General features: G+C 29.4%; 3 protein-coding genes across 3 annotated transcripts; 1 reads left to right on the forward strand and 2 right to left on the reverse strand.

Moving 5' to 3' along the window:
* Positions 1-3,458: 3,458 nt before the first annotated feature.
* Positions 3,459-4,907, reverse strand: LOC145184298 (uncharacterized). The gene is made up of 3 exons (XM_090078907.1): positions 4,799-4,907; positions 4,238-4,548; positions 3,459-4,141 (listed from the first exon to the last, which is right to left on the reverse strand). Exons 2-3 carry the CDS (start codon positions 4,463-4,465, stop codon positions 3,608-3,610), a joined length of 762 nt encoding a protein of 253 aa, XP_089935033.1. The 5' UTR covers positions 4,466-4,548; positions 4,799-4,907; the 3' UTR covers positions 3,459-3,607.
* Positions 4,908-8,359: 3,452 nt separating this feature from the next.
* Positions 8,360-11,339, forward strand: LOC149891893 (uncharacterized). Its single transcript, XM_090078906.1, has 6 exons — positions 8,360-8,854; positions 8,998-9,242; positions 9,345-9,418; positions 9,634-9,994; positions 10,153-10,564; positions 10,743-11,339. The coding sequence occupies exons 1-6, from the start codon at positions 8,495-8,497 to the stop codon at positions 11,034-11,036; spliced, it is 1,746 nt and encodes a 581-aa protein (XP_089935032.1). The 5' UTR covers positions 8,360-8,494; the 3' UTR covers positions 11,037-11,339.
* An 8,223-nt stretch (positions 11,340-19,562) lies between these two features.
* On the reverse strand, positions 19,563-20,604 carry LOC145185158 (BTB/POZ domain-containing protein KCTD8-like). The gene has a single exon (XM_080061324.2). The coding sequence runs from the start codon at positions 20,321-20,323 to the stop codon at positions 19,628-19,630; it is 696 nt and encodes a 231-aa protein (XP_079917450.2). The 5' UTR covers positions 20,324-20,604; the 3' UTR covers positions 19,563-19,627.
* Between the last annotated feature and the right edge of the window lie 1,317 nt (positions 20,605-21,921).

Here is a 21,921-nt window from a genome sequence, read left to right on the forward strand (position 1 = left end):
GGGTTTGGTGTCAATGGTAGATTGTCATTTAAGTGATTTTAAAAATTTAATGGAAGACTGAAATTTAGTATAAATTTCCATGTTTGAATAACTTTTTTATTTTGGTAAGTTTAAAGATCTGAGGCACTATTGTTGTGACAGTGATTGGCATAAAAAAATTGCTTCAAGTTTAAAGATCCATATAGAAAAGTGACTTTTGTTTATTTATGAAAAGCTCAAAGTCCGTAATTTATTACTCCCGATTGATTCTAGAAATAGTATCAATCGGGAGTAAATATATTTAATAAATATATTTATTATTATATTTATACATTGGGAGTAAGAGTAATCAGGAGCAAAGCCTGGCTCAATAACAACAAAGATGCTGTTAAGTAGTGGCTCAGTTTACAAAATAGGAAGAGGAAGACTCATGCCTTCGATTTAGAATTCATATTGTCACACAATTTGCTTTCATGTTGATCTTCATGTCAAGTGATCAGAAAACCAAAATTAGGAAATTGAAAACTCTACTGTGAAGTTTTTTTCTCCATTTACCACATCTCTAGATAGTGTAATCCTCGGAACCTTTCTCCCGAAAGACAGTGTAATCCCTTCTCACGGAAAACAGTGTAATCCGTCTCACGGAAAGTGTGTGTTTTAAAAAATTTTTGGCTTAAAATTATAGTGGTATTATTTAAACAGATAGTTTGAAGCAGCATCATTTATGAAGATTAGGGAAGATTAGGGAATCAGGGAAAGTTAGGGAATTAGGGAAGAGCAGCAAAGTTATTTAAAATACTTGCACAAGGGATCCAATGATCATATGAATTAAGCACGAGTTAAAATATGGAACATAAGCATCAGTTAAAACATGGAGTATAAGCATCAGTAGTAAATTAAAAGTGCTGCAATTAAAATATGGAACATAAATTTCAAAATCCCCCTTACTTTGAAGATACATAAAAGTTAAATGAATAAAATTATTTTGATGGCATCGATTCTTCTTAAAAACATATTTACAAAACATACATAATTTGATACTACTTGATAACCGTTATTTTCAGAATGCTCTTTGAAAAGATAAGTACAGTTATATAAGCCAAATAAAAGTCTTCACTCATTTACCAATTAATAACTTTTTAAAGTAATTTCTTAAAAAATATGATATTTTCGAAACCTTAGTTGTCCATCATATTAAACAATTACGGTCCGCAAGATAACAACCGCCGCTTATTTTTTCGGTTTTTAACGAATAGTAACAAAAAATGTGCAAACTTCTATGAGTCATTTGAAATAAATCGAATTTAAAGTAATTTATATACTTAGGCATACAATCCAATGAGATCCTAGAAAAAATAAAACTGACGTTACTTTGTTTCAACCATGGCACAGAACTTCTCTTTGGTTAAAACTTATTTTTATAACAAGTCTTAATTACCAAATTTCCTGTTTTAAACCCATAAAGAGGTATTTATTATCTATAGTTTTATCTAACCCATAAAGAGTTCTATTTTAATAAACTTCAAAAAATTTGATAAATCTTAAGCGACTGATACAGAAGTTGGTCATTTTTTACTATTTGTTGAAAATCGAAAAACGCCGATGCTTAGTTTTCCACATTTTAAAATATTTTTTATATTTTTTTACATAAGCATCGATATAAGTGCTACCTCAAAAAAGTTTCTAGTGCAAAAATGCATTTTTAAATGTTAAGAATCCTCTGTTCAACATTCGTACTATATAGTTCAAGTGTTATTTAGTACATAAAAACACAATATTGATCGCCAAAGCTTAATGTTAACACTCAAAAAAATCCTTTCAACAAATAGAATTAAAGAAACATCTAGAAAAGTTTATGCAATTAGTTGACATGAATGATGGTCAGGTCAACCAAATAACTAGCGATTCAACATTTACACTTTCAGTGCAGAAAGAATATTTTGAACATCAGAATTTTTTAGAATTTTACTTTATAAATTTCGTTATTATTCCATTACTCTATTATAATATATCCAACATTTATTATAATAAATTAAATCCTATACATTGTAATAATAAATTAATTATTCGATTAATTAATCAAGTAATTTATAATAACAAGTAAAAGTTTACGTGTTAAAAATGTCAATTTTGGCTCTCTTTTCAGTTTTCGGTCTTTGGTTTTTCTCCAAATGACTAACAGTTTTTACATCACTAGTTACACTCTGTTCTGAATTCACTACGGTGTAAAAATATTGCATAACTTTATTGTTGCTTTTTTTTTCCGCGACAGTGTGCTTGTTATTCAAAATAGCGGCAAGCTATTAACTCAAGCTAAAAAATCTTGAGTAATCAAAGATGATGACAAGATGCATTTCAGATGTTCAGAGTCCTGTTTATAAAAAATTTTGCCATTTTCTGAATTTCTGCTTTTTCCTAGATGGGTTGTGTAATTTTGGGTTGTATAAATGTGTAATATTCAGGTTTCGTTTTCAAAAAATCTGTAGAATTTTGAATACCATTAACTTGTCGTTATAGATCTTATAAGAAAAGCACCGAACATGTAACGCCTTACGTAATTCCCACCTTGCTTCAGTGTTTAGAAGAACGCGTTCCAAAAGGAACGGATTACTTGAACGAGATCTTTTTTTTAAGAAAAAAAGTTTGGAAGCTTCAAGCTTCGTTCCTCAAAAAATAAACTCGTTCCAGGAATCTGTTCCTTTTGGAACGCGTTCTTCCAAACACTGCCTTGCTTACAACCATCAATATAAATACAAAAAGAAAGTGCACGCGGTGTACCTAATTAATTCTTAATCCGTTCTAACTTATTAGGTATATATTAGGATTAAAACTTCAGTTACCTTCTGCAACTTAAAAAAAGTAATGTATTTTCAAAAAACAACGTAACGCGAATTTTTTCTTCTAATACGAACCATGATAACTCATCAAAACCAGTTTTTAAAAATCTTTCTGACTTTTTGTAACAGCACAAAATAATTTTCATTGTGACTTTTAGCGAATATTTTCTTTTTTGTACTTCTATCCAATTATTTAAAAAATAACGTAAAAGTATCAGGAAAACTTGTGTGTTAAAAATGTATCAAAAAATAAATTAAGAGATATTACGTCATTTACAAAACCACAATTTAATCTAATCCCGTGACATTTGTCGATGAAAGTTTTGTTGACAAAAAATGACGTGGGGAAAATGACTTTCAGAGAAAAAAATTACATTAACATTTCTCATTCATTCAACTTTGCTACAATATTGCGTAAGAGGTTTAATTTTCTTAGAGATTCCATTTTGTATTTTTAGTATCCTTTTAAGTACAAGTAACTTAACAAACTTGCAATTAGCTGCAAATATCTGATTTCCGATACAGTCAAAAGATCCGCATTACAAAAATGCAAACTTTCGAACCATTTTGTGACCTAGCACTCTTTTAACATATTAAAAAAATGTTAAAAAGCAGCATTCTGAAAACAAAATAAACTGCTTCTGTTTATACATTATATAATCCATCGCTTTAACTATATACATGTTACTATTTACAATATTTCATTGGAATGGGTCTCATTTACAAAAAATGACCTTTTATTTTAAAAGCAAAACATGAAAGTCATTAACACAAGTCTATTTTTTGCATTTCTAAAACGCTCGCATTACCATGCAATGGCTTCGACTTATTTTTAAAATCATATAATCTTCTTTGAATTTAGGCAAAAACTGATAAGTTATTGAAATATCTGTCGAAGAATTTACTTTGAATGTCAACTGTATTGGAATTGTGAAAGATAACATAACGTCTAAAATTATTTCTACGTCTGCAAGATTTGCAACTTTTTCTGTATGGACGTAGTCCAGACCTTCGCCTTTTATCCATGAAAACATTTTCATAATGTCTTTTTTTCTTTTTTCCCTATCTTCTTTATCTGATTTTACCTCAATGAGTTTTTGTAACTTTTGCTTATTTGACTTATCGCTTTTGATCCATTTGCATGTTTCTTTGCATTTTTTATCTGTGAGGGAATCTAAGCTAAAAAATTGACTGGACCACGTGTTGTCAGGTCCCCAACTACGTCTGTGAACATCTTTGGCGAGAGGCTCAACAGTTGTGGGTTCTAAAGCGGTTACGCTGTGTCGCCTCTGACTCCATGTCAAGGAATTGCATGTCTTCTCATTCTATAGAGAATTCTTAAGAACGTTTTGGAGGTTCTTAAAACTTTTTGGATTTAACTTAAAACACCAAAAGCATATGCCTAAAAACAAGTTATTTACCTTATTTACAGTTTTCCCATAACCATACATTTCGTCTTCAAGCTCTTTGACTAGTTCTTTTTTATCAACAAGCTTATCAGGGATACAGGAGCCCATGTTAGCGAACGTTGAAAGCAGGAAGCCATCCATCGTCATTAGTGCTTTGCTGAGAAGAGAAGGTCTTTCAAACCTCTTTAATAGAGTTACATCATCCATTTTCTGTCTTTTAACTTTTTGATTTTTTTCCATAATTTTCTCACGATCCTTTTTAAAAACTATTTATAAACTTCAACGTGTTGTAATGTTCTTAAAGTATCGCTGGATTACAGCCACTTCAAATAAAAATTAATAAATCATTAATTATTTGATAAAAACTACACCAACTTACAATATTAGTCATATGTATTCAAAATGGAAAACAAAATAGGTTTCCGTTCAATTTTAGCAAACAATATTAGATCTTTATAATTAGTTATCAAAAAATGTGTTGACAAATCATATTCAGGGAAAAATTTGAATCAACGTCTAACAAAATAAACAAAATGTTATTCACAAATTTTTTAAAAAACTTCTTTTTCGTACCTCTATAATATTGTTTTTGCTGAATGGTCGATTAAACGTTTATTAAATCTAAAACCAAGCTTAAAAAATCTGGTGAAAGTCAATAAATACCTCTCTGAGCATAGGTTCTTTTTTGTTTGTCATAATTATGCCATTGACGTCACGATAATTTTAAGTATCATAAAAATAAACACGCTTTAATCCTTGTCCGGTGGTTCGTTTGTAAAGACATCAACCGCCGCTTAATTTGAGAATTAAAAAATACGTTTGGTTAAAAAAAAAAAAAACAAGAAAAAAAAAGCGGAAAAGAAAAGTAAAAATAGATTTGGTAAATCTTGAGATGACAGAGAATGAGTTTTGAGTAACGAACTTTGTAGCTGAAGCTGTTATATTTATTTTGCAATGGCCGCATAAATACGTTTTGTGTTTCCATTGACGCGACATCATTACGAGCTTCAAAATATCAACTTTAGGTAAAGTAACTGTGAATGGTTAGAAACGGATTTTTTCAAAAAAGCTGCCTGCGTTTTGAAGCAAAAAAAATTAAAAAACCTCTTAAGAATACCCATCAATACGAAAACCCTACAAAAGCAACTAAGTTGATTCTTAAATGACAGCAAATATATGGAGAATATTGTATCAGCTATTTTTAGATTGCAACAAATAAAAAATTTGGTATGTGATCGTTAATCACATGTTAGGCGCGTTACACGCGTATAGTGCTAATAAATATACGCTAATAGTGCTAATAAATAATAATAGAAAAGCATGTCGAAGGTTAGTACACCTTGCGTGCTATCTAAATTGGTGTAGATTACGTACACCTCTAACTCGCGATATTTCTCAAAATCCTGGGTTTTAATCGATCTCTGTCTACTTTTTACTACTACTCTAATCGAATTTTGTCTACTTAGTTTTAGACTTTGTTATAGTAAAAAGACAATTGGGATTATTGTAAGTTAAAATTAGGTTGTTATTTAAAACCTAGTTCGTAATTATGTAATAACATTTAAGTGCTTTTATTTTTGCTCATTGTTTTTGTAAAATGTTGATCGGTGATTTGAGCTAATCCTATTTTTGAGAAACTGTGGCAATAGTACAAGCGGTTCATTTGTCTTCCCTCTGCTTGTCAACACATAATTTTGTCGTCGAAGTTGCTGCTATTTGATTTTAAATCAGGTATGCCAGAGACCTTTAAATTATTTGGATTGGACTATTTTAAAGCTACTTAATAAATATAACTTAACAAATATAACTTCATACCAAAATAAATGATCATTAGCTTTCTGAAAGAATCTATTACATCTTATAATTGTCATTATTGTTCCCTTTTATGACTCAAAGGACAAGAAAGCTCTTAAAAGCAAAATTTTTAAATAATTTCAAGGTAGTATACGTTTTGAGGAATTCGATGTGACTAAATTACTCTAACAAGAAATTTATTTACAAAATCTGTTCAATCTATTACACAGCTTACTCAAGTCCATAGCTATATAAGTATATATTTTTGACACATTGCGACCAATATATGCCTCATTAAATCAATCGTCATTAAGTAATCATCAAAAAGTTGTTTTATATTTTAAATGCCTCCTCCGCCTAAAGGGAAATCCATTTCCCTTTTCGTAAGAAGCATGTACTGACGATGTCTGTTTCTTTTATTAATCACAGTCTTCACCACGCAGTATGTGATCAAAATGCATCCAAGAGATGCAGCTGCATAAATGGATACAAGTAAAGCAAAGCGAGCATCATACCTTCGATTTCCTCTTAAGAATGGTTCAATATTTATTACTTCAAACAAAACACTAGACGAGTTACTCATGCCTGAAGTTGGAGCGCTATGATAATAACTTTGATATATGTTTGAAGGGTGAGTGACTGAAGGCGCTAACAATCGTCCATTTAACCCTGGAGCTATATCATCAAGAGCTGTTTTAAGATTAGTGTTAATAGTCCGGTTTCCTACATGTAATGTGATTGGTTCATTTGTAGGATCGTGCGTAATGTTTTCCATTTTTTCGGTTTTTAAACGGCTAAGATTAAAGGAATATATAACTTCTGCTTGAGATGATGTTGGCGTGTGTGTAGTAGACAATTTGTATAGTGAAGCAGAACTAGCTGGAATGGTCTTCTTGTGGTGTTGCTTATGGCTGTTACTCGGTTTTGAGTATGACGATGAAACAGTAGCAATCAAAACATAATAAAAGTAAGGATACATTCTAATTCTCTGTCGATTTGCACAAAAATAAGTGTCTACTGTAATTAGAAAAGTAATCGAGGCTGCCTGACTAATCAAATATAACTATATTTTCAAATTTTTATAAAAGTGATCGCCATTTTTAAAGCTTTACTTAACTAAATAACAAGTTCTGAAACAACCCCTCGCATTTTTTCTGCGGTTGATACGGTTCACGCTTGATTAAGAGCCGCAGCACGTAGTTGCTGCATAACTTAATCTTTTTAAACAAACTACACCTGCTTTGTGCTGCAATGAGCGCCTAATTAGCAGCAAAAAAAATCAAGAAAAGATTTTGCTGCAGCTGTAAAAAACCCTTCTTAATCAAGTAATCTTACTTAAAAAGCATGATGAATGGAAAAAATACTTTAAATAAAAAAATATCTAATTTTTTTTTCTTAATACTTCTTTATTTTCTTTGTAATTTCGTCTGAGACTTATTGCTTCCTGAAAAGTGCTAAATCATGCGCACAAATGCTATTAATGAGTTGCCATGGTTACTAAATAAAAAGCGTTTTAATAAAAACTTTGAACTGTTGCAGAAAGATAAATAAACTTCAGCACAACCTCGAAATTTTGCAACCCTTCGTGCTCGATCCGTGCAAGAGTATTACTAGTAAGTGATTGGCACCACCTTCCGGTAATCCCTGTCTTGGCCATGGTTGGAATTATGTAGGGGAAAGGTGCCTAGAGATGTGACAGGTTTTTTTGGTTCTTGTTTTTTTGGTTTTTTTGGTCGTTTTTTTGGAAAAAAAACACAGGGGTCCGTTTTTTCGGTTTTTTTGGTAAATATTCAAAAATTCATCATTTAAGCTACTAAATTCAAATTTAATAGAAATATTATTAAACCCATTTTCTTTTCAGATTTATATAGGAAAACTAAGGCTGAATTTGACTAAAATTCATTTTCTTTTAATATGCTTAAAGGTAATTGTTTTATTGTTAATTTTTAGGTTAACACGGTTATAGCAGTCCTGTATAAAAAATTATTAGTTAATTTTATCTTCCTCTATTTAGTTTTTATTGACTTTATTGTTATATATTGACATAATAAAGACTTCTTATCTAAATTTATTATACTTAACTACATTTACTCAATTTTAATTAATATTATATATACATGTGAATATTATTATTATTGTTATTGCTATTGTTATTGTTATCATTATTATTATTATTACTATTATTTCTATTATTATTATTATTATTATTATTATTATTATTATTATTATTATTATTATTATTATTATTATTATTATTATTTTTATTATTATTATTATTATTATTATTATTATTATTATTATTATTATTATTATTATTTTTATTATTATTAATTTGCTGTACTTATAAAGTTTTGAGTTGCAAATAAAAAGTTATATGCAGTTTAAATGCTCTTTTTAATAATCAATTATGTTCTCTATTTAACTATATTTAAATTTTAGATATTTTGCTTAACATTGTAAATTTTAATTATAAAAATGAATAAAGCAGGCCATACAGGGGGGAGAAATAAAACTGTAGTTGCCAATTTATTTATACCTATGAACCAAATTAGCAAAATGGAAAGAGTTAAATGCTCCTTTTGCTTTGACATTATGTCTAAAAACGGAACTCGAATGACTAAGCATATTGAAAAATGTCGAAAATGTCCTGATGAAGTAAAAAGTCTATATGCAAACAAATCAGGTTATTGTCAAAAACAGCAAGACTCTCCTGGAGATGCTGAACCAAAAGCAAAAAATCCACGATCTGATTCTTTTGGAACATCCTTTTCTAATTCAATTTGTAGAAGTAAAATACCAAGTTCCATGTTTGACAGCATGACAAAAACTGAAAAGGTGTGTATTGTATTTTTTAAATTTTAAGACTTATTTGAGTGATTAACTGATTTGGCAACTAGCTTATTAAAAGTTCATGATGTATAGATTTTAGATTTGTTTTATGATTGACTGATGTACCAGTATGACATTATCTTTTGCAGGAATTGATTGATACACACCTAGCCAGAGCAATATATGCTAGTGGATCGCCACTTCATATAGTAGAAAATAACTATTGGAAAATCTTTTTGAACAAGTTACGTCCTGCTTATAAGCCTCCATCAAGACATGATGTGTCAAATGTGTTATTAGATAATGAATTTTCAAGGATTTCAGCAAATGTTAAAGAGATGGTAGCAACTGCAGATTATCTTGGATTGATGTGTGATGGATGGAGCAATTTAAGGTACAGTAACAATTTATTATAATATTAGTTGATGCAATTGAAGCTATATTATTTAGTTAATAAACAGATCATATTTGTTTATATGTTTTTTCTTCTTTACAGAAATGAAGCTATCATTAACTTTGTAATGACATTGCCTTCTTCATCACCCATTTTGTGGAAGACATTGCCTACAGGTAAAACCATAATTCTAGTACTGTATACAATGGATTTACTTAACAGACTGGTAGACTTTTAAAATATGCATACTATTTCATAATTAACTTTGATATTAAGTTTATAACAAACAACACTGAAAACCATTTCAGTAAGCAGAAATAACATATCAGTTAATTGGTTTATAATATTTATATAGTACAGTATATATAATATATCCTAAACTGTTTTGTAGGAACATTAAACCATTCTGGTGAATATATGGCAAATGAAATAAAGAAAGTTTTAGAAGAAATAAATCCTAACAAAGTTTTGGGCATTGTGACTGACAATGCTGCAAATATGAAAAATGCATGGACTCGTCTAAAAGATTGTTATCCCCATCTTCATTGCTATGGATGCATTTCACATGGTTTAAATTTGCTGTTCACAGATTTTTTTAAATTGACAACTTTAAGTGTTTTGATGTCACAAGTAACTGATATTGTTAAAGAGATAAAAAATTCTCATTTATCTGTTGCAGCATTTAGAGATATACAAAAAAAATCAGCTAGTGTAGTAACATGCATTTCCTTGAAACTACCAGTACGAACTAGGTAATACAACTAAAAGTATAAATATACTGTATATTACAAAAAAAATTGAACTATGTAACTAATTTTATTATACGTTCATAAAAATAGATTTCATTTAGTAAATTACTTTACTCTAAATTTATCAAAGTTATTGTAATTTCTTTATGTTTTATTTAAAGGTGGGGATCAACTGTAGCATGCTTAGATAGCATACAGAAAAATAAGCAACCATTAAAAACATTGGCTATTTCTGAAAACAGTGGACTTAATTCAACAACAAAAATTATTCTTCTATCAGATGCTTTTTGGGACAGGGTTGAAAGTTTTTTCAAATTGCTGTCACCAATAGCTGATGCAATAAAGAAAACTGAATCGAACACTCCCATGTTATCTTCTGTTGTGGAAACTTTTCACTTCTTGAAAGACCACATTTTTAAAAACTTAACAGTTAGCCCATTCTCAAAAAAGGAAGAAGAAGAAGCCAAAAAGGTCTTCAAGAAAAGAAAAGATTTTTGTTTAACAAAAATTCACTTGGCTGCCAATATACTAGATCCCAAATTTCAAGGCAGAGTCTTGACTGGAGAACAAAAGGTATTTACTACACATAATTCATATATGATTCTTAAAACCAAATACATAAAAGTAAAATAAATAAAAGTAAAATTTTTGAAAAATTTTGAATTATCTTAAATAGTATTTTCAAGTTTGAAAATACTATTTAAATAATTAAAGTAATTTTAAAATTATTGAAAGAGAAATCTTTTTATAGATTGATGCATGTGAGGCGATGCACAACATTGCTGCAAGTATGCCTGAAGTAAACAAAGAAATTATGATGTTTGACTTGGCTAATTACCAATCAAAGGGTGGCATATTTTCCAAACCTTTTATTTGGACTGCAGTTGGAATAACTCAACCCATAAATTGGTGGAAAGGGTTGTGTTCCTTACTGAACTATAAAAAGTTGCATCTAGAATTCTTCAGCTACCAGCTTCAAGTGCAGCATGTGAGAGAAGTTTTAGTACTTATTCTAACATTCATAGTGCAAAAAGAAATCGCTTAACAACTGAAAGGGCTGGAAAACTAGTTTTCATTTCACAAAATTTAAAACTTGAAAATATTGAAAACTCCAGTTATGAAAATGGTACAAGCATAACTACTCCTCAAATTAATAACTTGAGTGTAAATAAAGTTCCTAGCACTTCAATCCCTTGGTCAGAGTCTGAAGCAGTTAACGTAGAAAGTGACAGTGACTTTGTTTATGAATCATTAGATGAATGTTGTCTAGGGTGGGAAGACTTGGACTCAGAAAGCACATCCATTTAGAATATCTTTTATAGTTTAAATACATGTTAAAATTACTAAATTATTGAGTTTTTTGCTTAAATATTTACACTTTTTTTAATTGTGTGTATACTACACTACACAGTGCTACACTACTTAGCACTAAATTAATAACCAATTAAAACTAATAAAACATTATTATTAAAAAATATCAGATTATGTAAATTAAATAAAATTAGAGCTTTTTTTATAAGGGCTTACTGGCAATATAATTCAACATATGTAACAAACAATATAAGACCAATTTATTACATAATAAATATTAGGATTTTCTGTTTCTTTAAAGATTTGAAATCTGATATTAAATAAGCATGATATTGTATATTAGTATATTTAAATTATAAAAATGGTTATTTTGTCATGGACAAGTATAGTTTCTGTAAATAATGAGTGTAATATTTAGGATGTACAACAATATTTAAGAAGTAAAACATGACAAATAAACATTCTCATACAATATACCTAGATTTATAACTAACTTAATATTAAATTGCCTAATGAATATACTTAATAAATAGCTCTTTTAAGTTTTTTATTAAAACATTAACTTTAAATTGGTGTTTATATATTGTATTTGTGATAATAATTATCATATACTATAAACAGACAGAATAAAAAAAAACTCTTCCAAAATTATTTACCAAGAAAAAGAAAAAAATTGTTTAAAAAGTCAAAAAAAACAAAAAAACACCAAAAAACCAAAAAAACGCGTTTTTTTGACCCAAAAAAACGCAAGAGGAAAAAAACGCGTTTTTTTGCAACTCTAAAGGTGCCTATGATGGCATACTGGTCATATTTCCAAAAATATTGGTTTTGGTGTATAAGTGATGAGACCAATATGTGTATATTAGTAATTAATTACTTCTGGTGAAAATTCGTCCCTCAGTCATAAATGATGCTTTTGTAATCAACATACATAAATTTTCGCATGTGGTGTTGTAGTTTTAATGCTCTCATATATTTAGGATTACGATTTTATTATACAACATACAGAAGTGAAATTTTCATGCATTTCATCAGCAGGCTTTGTACATTTATTAGAATACTTTTTGTTATGCTACTTGTAGAATAAGGTAGACACAGCTTGTTTTAATAAATATGGTGACTCTTTCCTATGATAGCATACCGAGGAGTTGCCATCAAAGGAAAGTCTGCAAAATGAATTGAAAAAAATGCCTGAATTAGAAAGATGAAATAAAAGTGTTTAAGAAACCAACACATTTTGAACTGAGATCTCCCCCCATCAGAAGCTTCCATATGCATTGGATCTTCTGTTTCAACGAAAGGATAAGATCTAGTATACAAAAGTTGTGTCCGATGCCTTTAGCAACCCCTAAAATTGAATTGAAAAGGGCATGAAAACGTGGAAAAACTGGATCTCTGAATACCACACCGGATATCCAAGAATTAAAAGGCAGAAGAAAAAGATAACAAGGAAAAGTTAAAAATTTGTTAGAGAAACAAAATGATGATCGTTGAAGAAAAATACTGCAGTGAGGAGATTAAAGGAAGTAATGATAAAATGGATTTCGAATCTAATACAGCATTTTTGTATTGTTATGAACTTTATTCGCTGTCTTGCTCTAAAGAACCATGGATTTGTTGTCAGAAATGCAGATCTTGGTGTCATTGCTTATGTGAAGGCATAAAGAAAAGTAGAAAAAAATTTATATGTGAACTATGCTTATAGACCAAATATTTATTTTTAGTTTTGTTTTTTTGATAAGTTGTGTTTCCAATAAAAAAAAAAAAAAAATTCTTGTTTGTCTAATTTTTTTAAAGTGTGCCATCATAGGAGCAGTTAGTTGCCTATGATGGCATACTTGTGTTTTTTTAATGGTATGAACTTATAAAAAAAAGCATAATAGCAAAAATTCTGAGGTTCATTATTATTCTGCATGCTAGAGGGAATACACTCATATCAAAAATTATTTTTTAAGTTTTCAGGTAATGACTCAGAGAAAAGTTAAGTATGCCATCATAGGTACCTTTCCCTTAATTGAAACTTTAAATCAAGTTACACATTTGACAAATTTTAATTTCAAAACATCCTGGCTTTCACAACTTGCCTCTATATCAATAAGTTATTTGTAATATAACAGTAGTGAATGAGACCACTGTTAAAGTTTATTAATGTTTGATTTAATTATAAAAAGTGAGAAGGCAGCATTAAAAAACTAATGACATGAAACTCTTATTTTTTAACAAAACGTCCTATTTTTTAACAAATTTTATAAACTAAACGGTTATAAAACAGTTGAAATCGAAGGTGAAGCCCACAATACAAATACCGATATCCTCTGTCATTGGTGCTTGTTAAGGTGGTACCAGGGTAAAGGAAACTTTTTAACAAAAATTTGAAAACTATTAATAGACTTTAGCTCTTTTCTCTTAATGAACAAAAAATATAACAGTAACCCAAAAACAGTAACCCAAAAAAAAAAAAAAATAGTGATGACGTCATTAATTATGCGCATAATTAGTGTTATTTTACCCCCAAAACGCCTACATCATCTCAACTCAAAAAGAGTCAAAACTGTTTGAAAACATGAACATGAATTCTTTAATGTATTTAGAATGTTGTATATGAAACAGAACTTTTTAAAACATTTTAAATTTTACCAGGTTGACATTCGAACTTTAAGATATAAAAGTTAAGGGAAGTTTGGGATCAAAGCATGATAAAAATGAGTTTAAAAAAAAGATAAAAAAATTTTGCTTCTTAGACAACATTCCTAATATGTTCATCTTTAAACCTGCAAAATTTCAGCCCATTATCTATTTTCTATGAAAAGTTATTTTTTCTGAAAAATTGAGATTTAGCGAGAGAAAAAAAATTGCAGAAAAGCTAAAACAAGTTTTAAAACAGGGCATCGACCAGTGATGGTTATTAAAGAAACAAATAGTTCCCTATTAATAATAAAGTTATATTCGAGTGCAGTGCGATGAGATGAAGAATCGTCTTTCGAATCCAAAGAAATTTCTAACTTTTCTGCAGAAGCCGATTTGTTTACAACATTTTTTGTAATATTCGATGCTGTATTACCATTATTTCTTGTAACTTTTCCTCTAAAAACCTTTCTTTTTTTACCTTTAGAGGACTTATACCTGCTCGCAGAACCCTTTTATAAATAAAAACACTAAAAAATCTTTAACTATAACTCAACTTAAACTGAAGGAAGATTGACAAAAAGTTGACTACCGTCCTTCAGGAGCTCTATTTTGAGAACAATCTTAGTGGTTTCAACGTTTCAAATATTTTAAGGAGAAGTCAAACGTCTTGAGCATTGTTTAGCAAAAATTTGAAGTCAATCGCTTTTTTGGTTTAGGAGACATTGGAGAAAAAGCGTTGCTAAGGTCGTTGCTATGAAGCAAGAACCATACTGCTCTTTAAAAAAAGGGAAAATTTGATTAAAATTAAGAAGATTTTTGACTTTTTGCAAAACGCATATTGAAATAGGTCGATTTAAAAATTCAAAACATTAATTTTGGTATTTTTCAAATTTTTATCAAAAATAGCTGTTTTTTCCCCTGGTACCACTTAATGGAATATCTATTAGAAAATGTTTATGACCATAGATAATACTTTTAATACGCTGGGTAAGGGCCCACCAAGGTCCCACTAAGGGTTCACATTTGAGTGATATTGGATTAAAAAACGAATGCTTGCGTACGCGTTGAACGCGCGAAAGTGTGTTACAAACTGCGTTGTGGGTCCTGGTTTTCCATTTTATAACCTTAGTTTAAGATGAACCCAAAAATCCAACAAAAATTTGAAATACCAAGTTCAACGGATTTCTCATTTACAGTTTTTCTTCACTAAATCTTTATCAATCATCTCTTTGGGCTTAGCGCCACACACATTACAAGATTGAATTGACTTTGTGTCAGTCAATGAATTTATTACTTTCCTATCAAACATGACGTCATGTCAGTTTAACCTTAACGGTAATTGCCGTATTCAACAATATTCAAATCTGCTTAAAAGAGTCTCTTTTTGCTTTGTCTTTTCAGTAAACTTATGGCTATCAAACTTTTACTTGCAAATACTTTGAATTGAAGCTCCATCAACCCTAATATTTACATATCATTCATCTCAAACTCCGTTCAATTCATCTTCATAACTGTCAATCATATATCTAATTCTTGTAACCGTGCGATTTAGCGTACTTTGTAACTGTGTGATTTAGCTTTGTAATGAGCAATTTGTTGAGGTTTCAGTAAATTAAACAACTTCAGGACAACCAACTGTGCAAGGGAAGAGGGTGGGATTATATTTAACTCTATAAAAAAAAATTTTTAATTATAAAGTGGGGGGAGGGGGTTTCACTAAAGGGTAAGATAAAGGAAAGGTTGTTCGTGCTCTTAAACTGTATTCTCTATCGAAAAAAAACCAGTTACAATTTGTAACATTAGCTTTAAAGATTACAAGAGAAAAAAAAAATGGAATGACAACATTGAAGATTTCTGTTTCAAAAGTTGTTTTAAACCGATTGAAACATTTTTATTACTGAATTAAAAACTTTTTTGAAAAATTAATTTTTAAGCAATTTCTTATTTGTTTATTAAAATTGCAGTTTCATTATGTATCGAGTAAAGTAAATATTACAAATGCAAAGAATCATAGTACTATAAATTTTCAATTTTGACAGGCACAATATTAATTTAGACCACATGAAGCCGAAAATAGATCATTTAATCTCAACTTAGATCAATAATTTAATTACAATCGTCATTAAAAACATCAGTATTACATAAAAAAATTTTAATGTGAATAATTTTATACTTGAACAGAGTTGGTTGCTTTTTTGCAAAAGTTTCTATTTATATAAGGGAAAACACATGGAGCTGAAAGATGAAGACCAAGTGTTGTTAACACAGTTGTCTGAAACAGTATTTCAACAAAACCAACTTCTGCATCGCTTAAGTTTGTTAAAATATGTCGGTTCAAGTTGAAATGACAAACTTTTTATCGAATTTATTAAGTTAGCGATTGAGTGAATCATTTTTCACTTCAAGAGAAAACGGATAAAATGTTAGTTTCTTATTAAAAATTTTAACAAAAAAAACATCTTATAGCTATAAGTTGTTGTAAATTGCACCACGTACGTTACTGTATCAATGTAACACACTTGGTCCGCGCAGACAAGCGTAACATTGATATAGTAACACACTTGGTGCCATAATCATTTTACCTAACATTAGAAAACATTACAATGTTCAAAGTTGATATTTATTATCAAATTACAACTAACAATTACCTGATAAACAGTACTGCGAATTGTAACTATTCTGTAAAAATAATCATGTAAAACCAATTATATGGGTATAGTTATTTTTTGAAAATGTCCATAGGAAAATATCAGAATGTCTAATTCACTTATTAGCCTTTTTATCTCATCTGAGATGAAACATTTATCTGATATACGTCTGTACGCTTCCACTTTAATTTTTATCTGGTAGTGTAAAGAGCAATTTCGGCGGCCTTTCTTCAGGAAGTCAGTGGCGTGTTTGTTGTTGCAGATAGAAGTGGAACTTTGGCATTAATGTTTTCTGTCTGATGTTGTTGTATGAGCGCTAAAAGTTTATCGCTTCTCACTGTTTAGTGGATATATTCCACAAACCTAAAATGCCTTTAATGAAATAACTCTGGAAAATACACCTGCACCCATTAAGTGCTTCAACGATCCACGAAATGCATGCTTAACCACCTTGTTCCAGCAATAAATACCCTCTCAATCTGAGGCATTTTTTGCAAAATGAGTGTCAAATTAACCCGGGTACCAAAAGTAATTTAGTCTACCTCATTAGTTTGATTGATAGATTTCGAATGGACGAAAGTATCTTAGTTATAATAGTCTTCAGACTTTTGTGACATTAAATTTTTTTTAGTTAACTCGAAACGTTTTGACTTTTTTAAATTTATTGTAAATTTTGTAGTTTAATTGTATCAAGCTCTTTCTTTAAAGGACACATAAAGTCATATAGTTGTGTATTTGATTTTTGTCTTGTTAATTATAAAAACAAAACTAGTTGAAAGTATACTTTTTTCAATCATCCTTAAATTTAAATTGAAATTTAAGGATGATTGAAAAAAGTTAAAAATTTTGCCGAAAAATATAAAGAAAAAATTTTTGCAATATATTGCAATTTTAATAAGATTTCCCATGGGAGCAGCTGATATCTTGATATGTTTAAAAGATGTTTAGTTATTGAGTTAAAGGAAATTATTTTGAACCGCTGGAAATTAACAACACTCTCCTCGGAGACACTTTCTTGCAAAAGAAATTTTATGAATCCTGGGGCGTTCCAACAGGCTGGCGGAAAAGAATGGTATAATTTAAGATAATAAATGATAAAAAGATAAATGAGCTAACAAAAAGTAAGAATTACGTCGAAATTTTTTTTTATTATTATTTTGCATTTATAATTGTTGACCAAGATGAGGTCACAATTTCTTTTTTCTTCCAATAATCAAGGCTGGCGCTTAGAGCAAATGTTAACGGTGCCGACTTTATTATCTCAAGCATTGAAAAGTTTTAAAATCTGCCCCTAAAACAAACTTTATATATAAAAAATTTTGATGACAACGAATAATTTTAACGCAATAGAATGCGATTAGTTTTCTGGAACTTTTTCATTGAAAGACAATTACTAGTTTAAATATGTTTCCCAAAAACAAAATGCCAGCCGATGCCATTGGGATCAATCATAATGATTTGCTTACCAACGGGTTGCTACCTCTGTAGACAAAACATAAGTGGTGCAACTGTTCAATTTATTTTAATTCAAACTTAGTTAAATTTCTTTTTTTTTTTCTTTTATCATTAATAACAAAAACTTTTATAACTATTAATAAAAAGACGGAATAATAAAATAACAATAAAAAAATATTTCTTTAAGCTTTTGTGAAACGTTGAAATTCCATATTGATGTCTTTACAAATTAATAAATGAAATAAAAAAAGATTTCTCTTGGGCAAGAAGTTAAAAAAAAACAAAACAAAACAAAAAAATTAGACTTATAAATAGTCCAAGTTTTTGCTTTTTATTTTAACTATTATGATGTGAAAAATCACAACTTGCACAGGCGGATAAAGGAAAGATTATAAAGTATCAAATCACGAGGAAACTTTTATTTAACAAAAAATTTTTATCTTAAATGAAAAATAATTTACTACGTTCAAACATCGGCAACAGATTTTATGCGCTAATAAATTCAAACATCGGATACAGTGTTTTCAGCTGTTGTATAATAAACGCAACAGGTGAAAAAGGCGATTAATTAGTTCTAATCGTTTTTTTAAACGCCTAGTGTAAAAAAGACTAATATTATTAGAAACTACGTAAATTGGCAGCCGGTGTTTCTCTGATCCTTGCGGAAGCTTTGTTAAAATATTTAGATGTTTTTTAGAGGGGGCAAAAGTCTTTTTAAAACAAAGTTTTTAAAGCCGCTGCCAGTCTTCTAAACTTTTACAAAAGTGAATGCGATGCATGTGTTATTTATATTTACTAATTAATACAATTCTATAAAACACTAAAGTTGGTAAAATTTCATATAAGGATTCAGTAAAAATTGATGAAATATATATATATATATATATATATATATATATATATATATATATATATATATATATATATATATATATATATATATATATATATATATATATATATATATATATATATATATATATATATATGTTCTATCTAAGACATCAATAATAGAATTTCAATAAGGAGTTCACTTTTAAATAGTTTTTGATAACTATTTGAAGCTTTTTTTGGCATCTTGTTGCGCTTTTAAAATTTTTTTCTTCACTTAGGAAAACAGATCTTTAAATTAACGGAGGTTTCTATGCCGATGAAAATTTGAAAGCTGTAAAAACACAAGATAGTAATTAAATAATTCATATTTAGCTAATATGCATCTACTCGCATATTAATACTTATTCATACACAATTTTATGGTCGCTTACTCCCAAGTAAAAACCTTTCACAAAATAACTTGCGTAAAAGCATTTTTACATTTAAGTTGTTAATGACAATAACTTTTTTCATTATTGCTATTATCATTATTATTTTTGTTTTTATTTATTTTTTTATTATTATTAGTATTTTTTTTTTCGTTACAAACTTGACAAAAAAGTAAATGATTGAGGGCAAGTGCACTTTTTCGCGTTTTGCTCTATACAGTTATAAAAGCGTCTGGGACTAGTTTTTTAAATAAAAGATATTTGATGTTAATGTCACAAACTAATATAAAAGAAATAGTATAAAAGAAATCTTGGTTACAGCTAATTTTACATTAGCGACAAAATGTGTAGTTTACAAAATGATTCCACTTCGATTCTTCTGTGTCATTGTCATAACCAGCACCTCCCGAAGCTGAGGCTATCATCTTAAACCCAGCTGCATGCAGTTGATCAAAAGCTTTTTCTAGAACGCTGTGTTTTAAATAGAATCTACAAGTGTATCTATGGGAATCGCCTCTGTCTGGGTCACGTGTCTCGTTAAGGGAATCGGTAAACACTTCTCTAGCTAAAATGACGTTACCGCAAACAATGATTCTTTGAAGTTTGCGAAACTTTACGTCAGCATTGCCATCTCGCCCAAATGCAAATGTTCCGCGTACACATAGTGTGAGAAATGCAGCCCTTTGTTTTGATAACTCATGAAGTTCAAGTTCTTTAACCAACTCTTTGATTTTAAAGTAGTTGGCTTCGAGTAATAGCCTATCGAACTCCTTAAAATCCCCGGGCAAACACAACGCTTCATTTCTCAGAAAGTCCAATATAAATCGAAACAAAATTCCATCACGGTCAATAAATAACCTATTTTGACTATCTCTAACAGTGGATAACTTTGAATCGTTGATTAGTTTTGCTAACTGAGAATCAGGATATCGATTTAAAGTCGAAGTTGTGGTAACGTAAATTGTTCCACCGACATTAAGCTCCACCATCGATGCACTGACCGAATTATGATTGGTCGTTATTGACATCTTATGATTTTTATCGAGTTTTCAAAATATCGAACTGATATTTGTTTCGACAGTATTTATCAAAACCTTCTGTTAGTACACTACTAACTCCGTTGCATGTGAAAATAAATGAGAAAAACTTTTTAAATGTTTGGGATCTTTTTTCTATTGCAAACAGCGCAAAATAGACAGAATCAAACGACAATTTATATGGTTCTAAAGGCAGGTGCAGCTAATCGATATGCGATTAACTAAAGATCTGAAGCTACATAAATGGCTATCAAACGCTCATGCACAAGATAAAAATTGCAGATGCTGTTTGATTATGTATTGTTTTTTTTTGTTCTCGTAACAAGGTAGAAAAACGTAAAATGTTCAGAAAATTGATCTTTTAAATACAAATCTGGTCATCTTATTTCGTTTAATTTTTAACCTGTTTTCTTTTAACCTGAATACATAGTTACATGTCTACAATAAATTTGTGTCTTTTAAAATGTATTATTAAAATTTTAGTTTCGGGGTGGGTAGTTCGTGAAAGTTAGAGAAAAAAAAACATCACTCATTCTTATAGCTGGCCTCCGACGCATATGGAAGTTTTATTAGATCTATTATTATGCTCTTATAAATATTTTAAGATATTCTTATAAATATTTTAAAATTTTTTCAATAAATATTTTACAAATATTTTCTTTACGAAGAAAAATAAGAATATCATAAAGATAAATATTGAAGTTTTATTTATATGTATAAAAATCTCTCCTTTAAATCTCAGATCCTTTTGAATAAAACAAGATTATTTATAAATCTTAATATATACGTGTATAAAATATGTGCGTATATAAAATGTATTTATGTGAATTTTTTAAATGTGAATTTTTCGTAATTCTGCTGAAGCAAAATGTTACAATGAGTTAACTAGCCTTACAAAACAAAGGAAAATGTTGCAACATGAGGAAACTAAGAAAGAAGAATAATAGTTTTGTATGCCTGTAGCTTTCTGATTTTTGTTTTATCGTTTTGAACTATTAAACACGGCTTCTAGAGCGTAACAATGGCAACAAATATTCTAAGACTCTATAAATATTCTAAGCCTCTCTCTTACACACTCTATGTGTGTACAGACATGTGTATATACCTTCATGTACACACACACACACACACACACACACACACACACACACACACACACACACACACACACACACACACACACACACATACACACACAAATGTAACGTTAAGTCTTATGGCATTTAAGTTTAACACGAGAATTTTTAATGTTTTCATTGATACCGTGTCTTAAATATTTTGGCACAGCATTACTTGCTAAGCACTAAAAGATTATTTTTTAAATTAATGACATTTTGCCAGATGTAATGTTCATTTACTTGATAATTTTATTATAAAAATGAGTTTAAAATATCTGGTATGTAATGCAGCACATTAATATTCAAAACACGGATATAAATGCATCCATTAAAAGCTAACGCCTTGGTCTAAATGTGGTGTAAAATGCCTTGGTGTAAAATGCCGCGAGGCACTACTGTAAGCTGTTTACCAGACTGATTAGCAGACAATATATGTAGCTTAATAAGTTATCTACGTTGATGAAAAATCGA

Source organism: Hydra viridissima, unplaced genomic scaffold, assembly GCF_058129835.1.
Source record: "Hydra viridissima isolate aposymbiotic clone 2 unplaced genomic scaffold, HvirCarnegie_v1 scaffold_2, whole genome shotgun sequence".
In the NCBI taxonomy this organism is placed as follows: domain Eukaryota; kingdom Metazoa; phylum Cnidaria; class Hydrozoa; order Anthoathecata; family Hydridae; genus Hydra; species Hydra viridissima.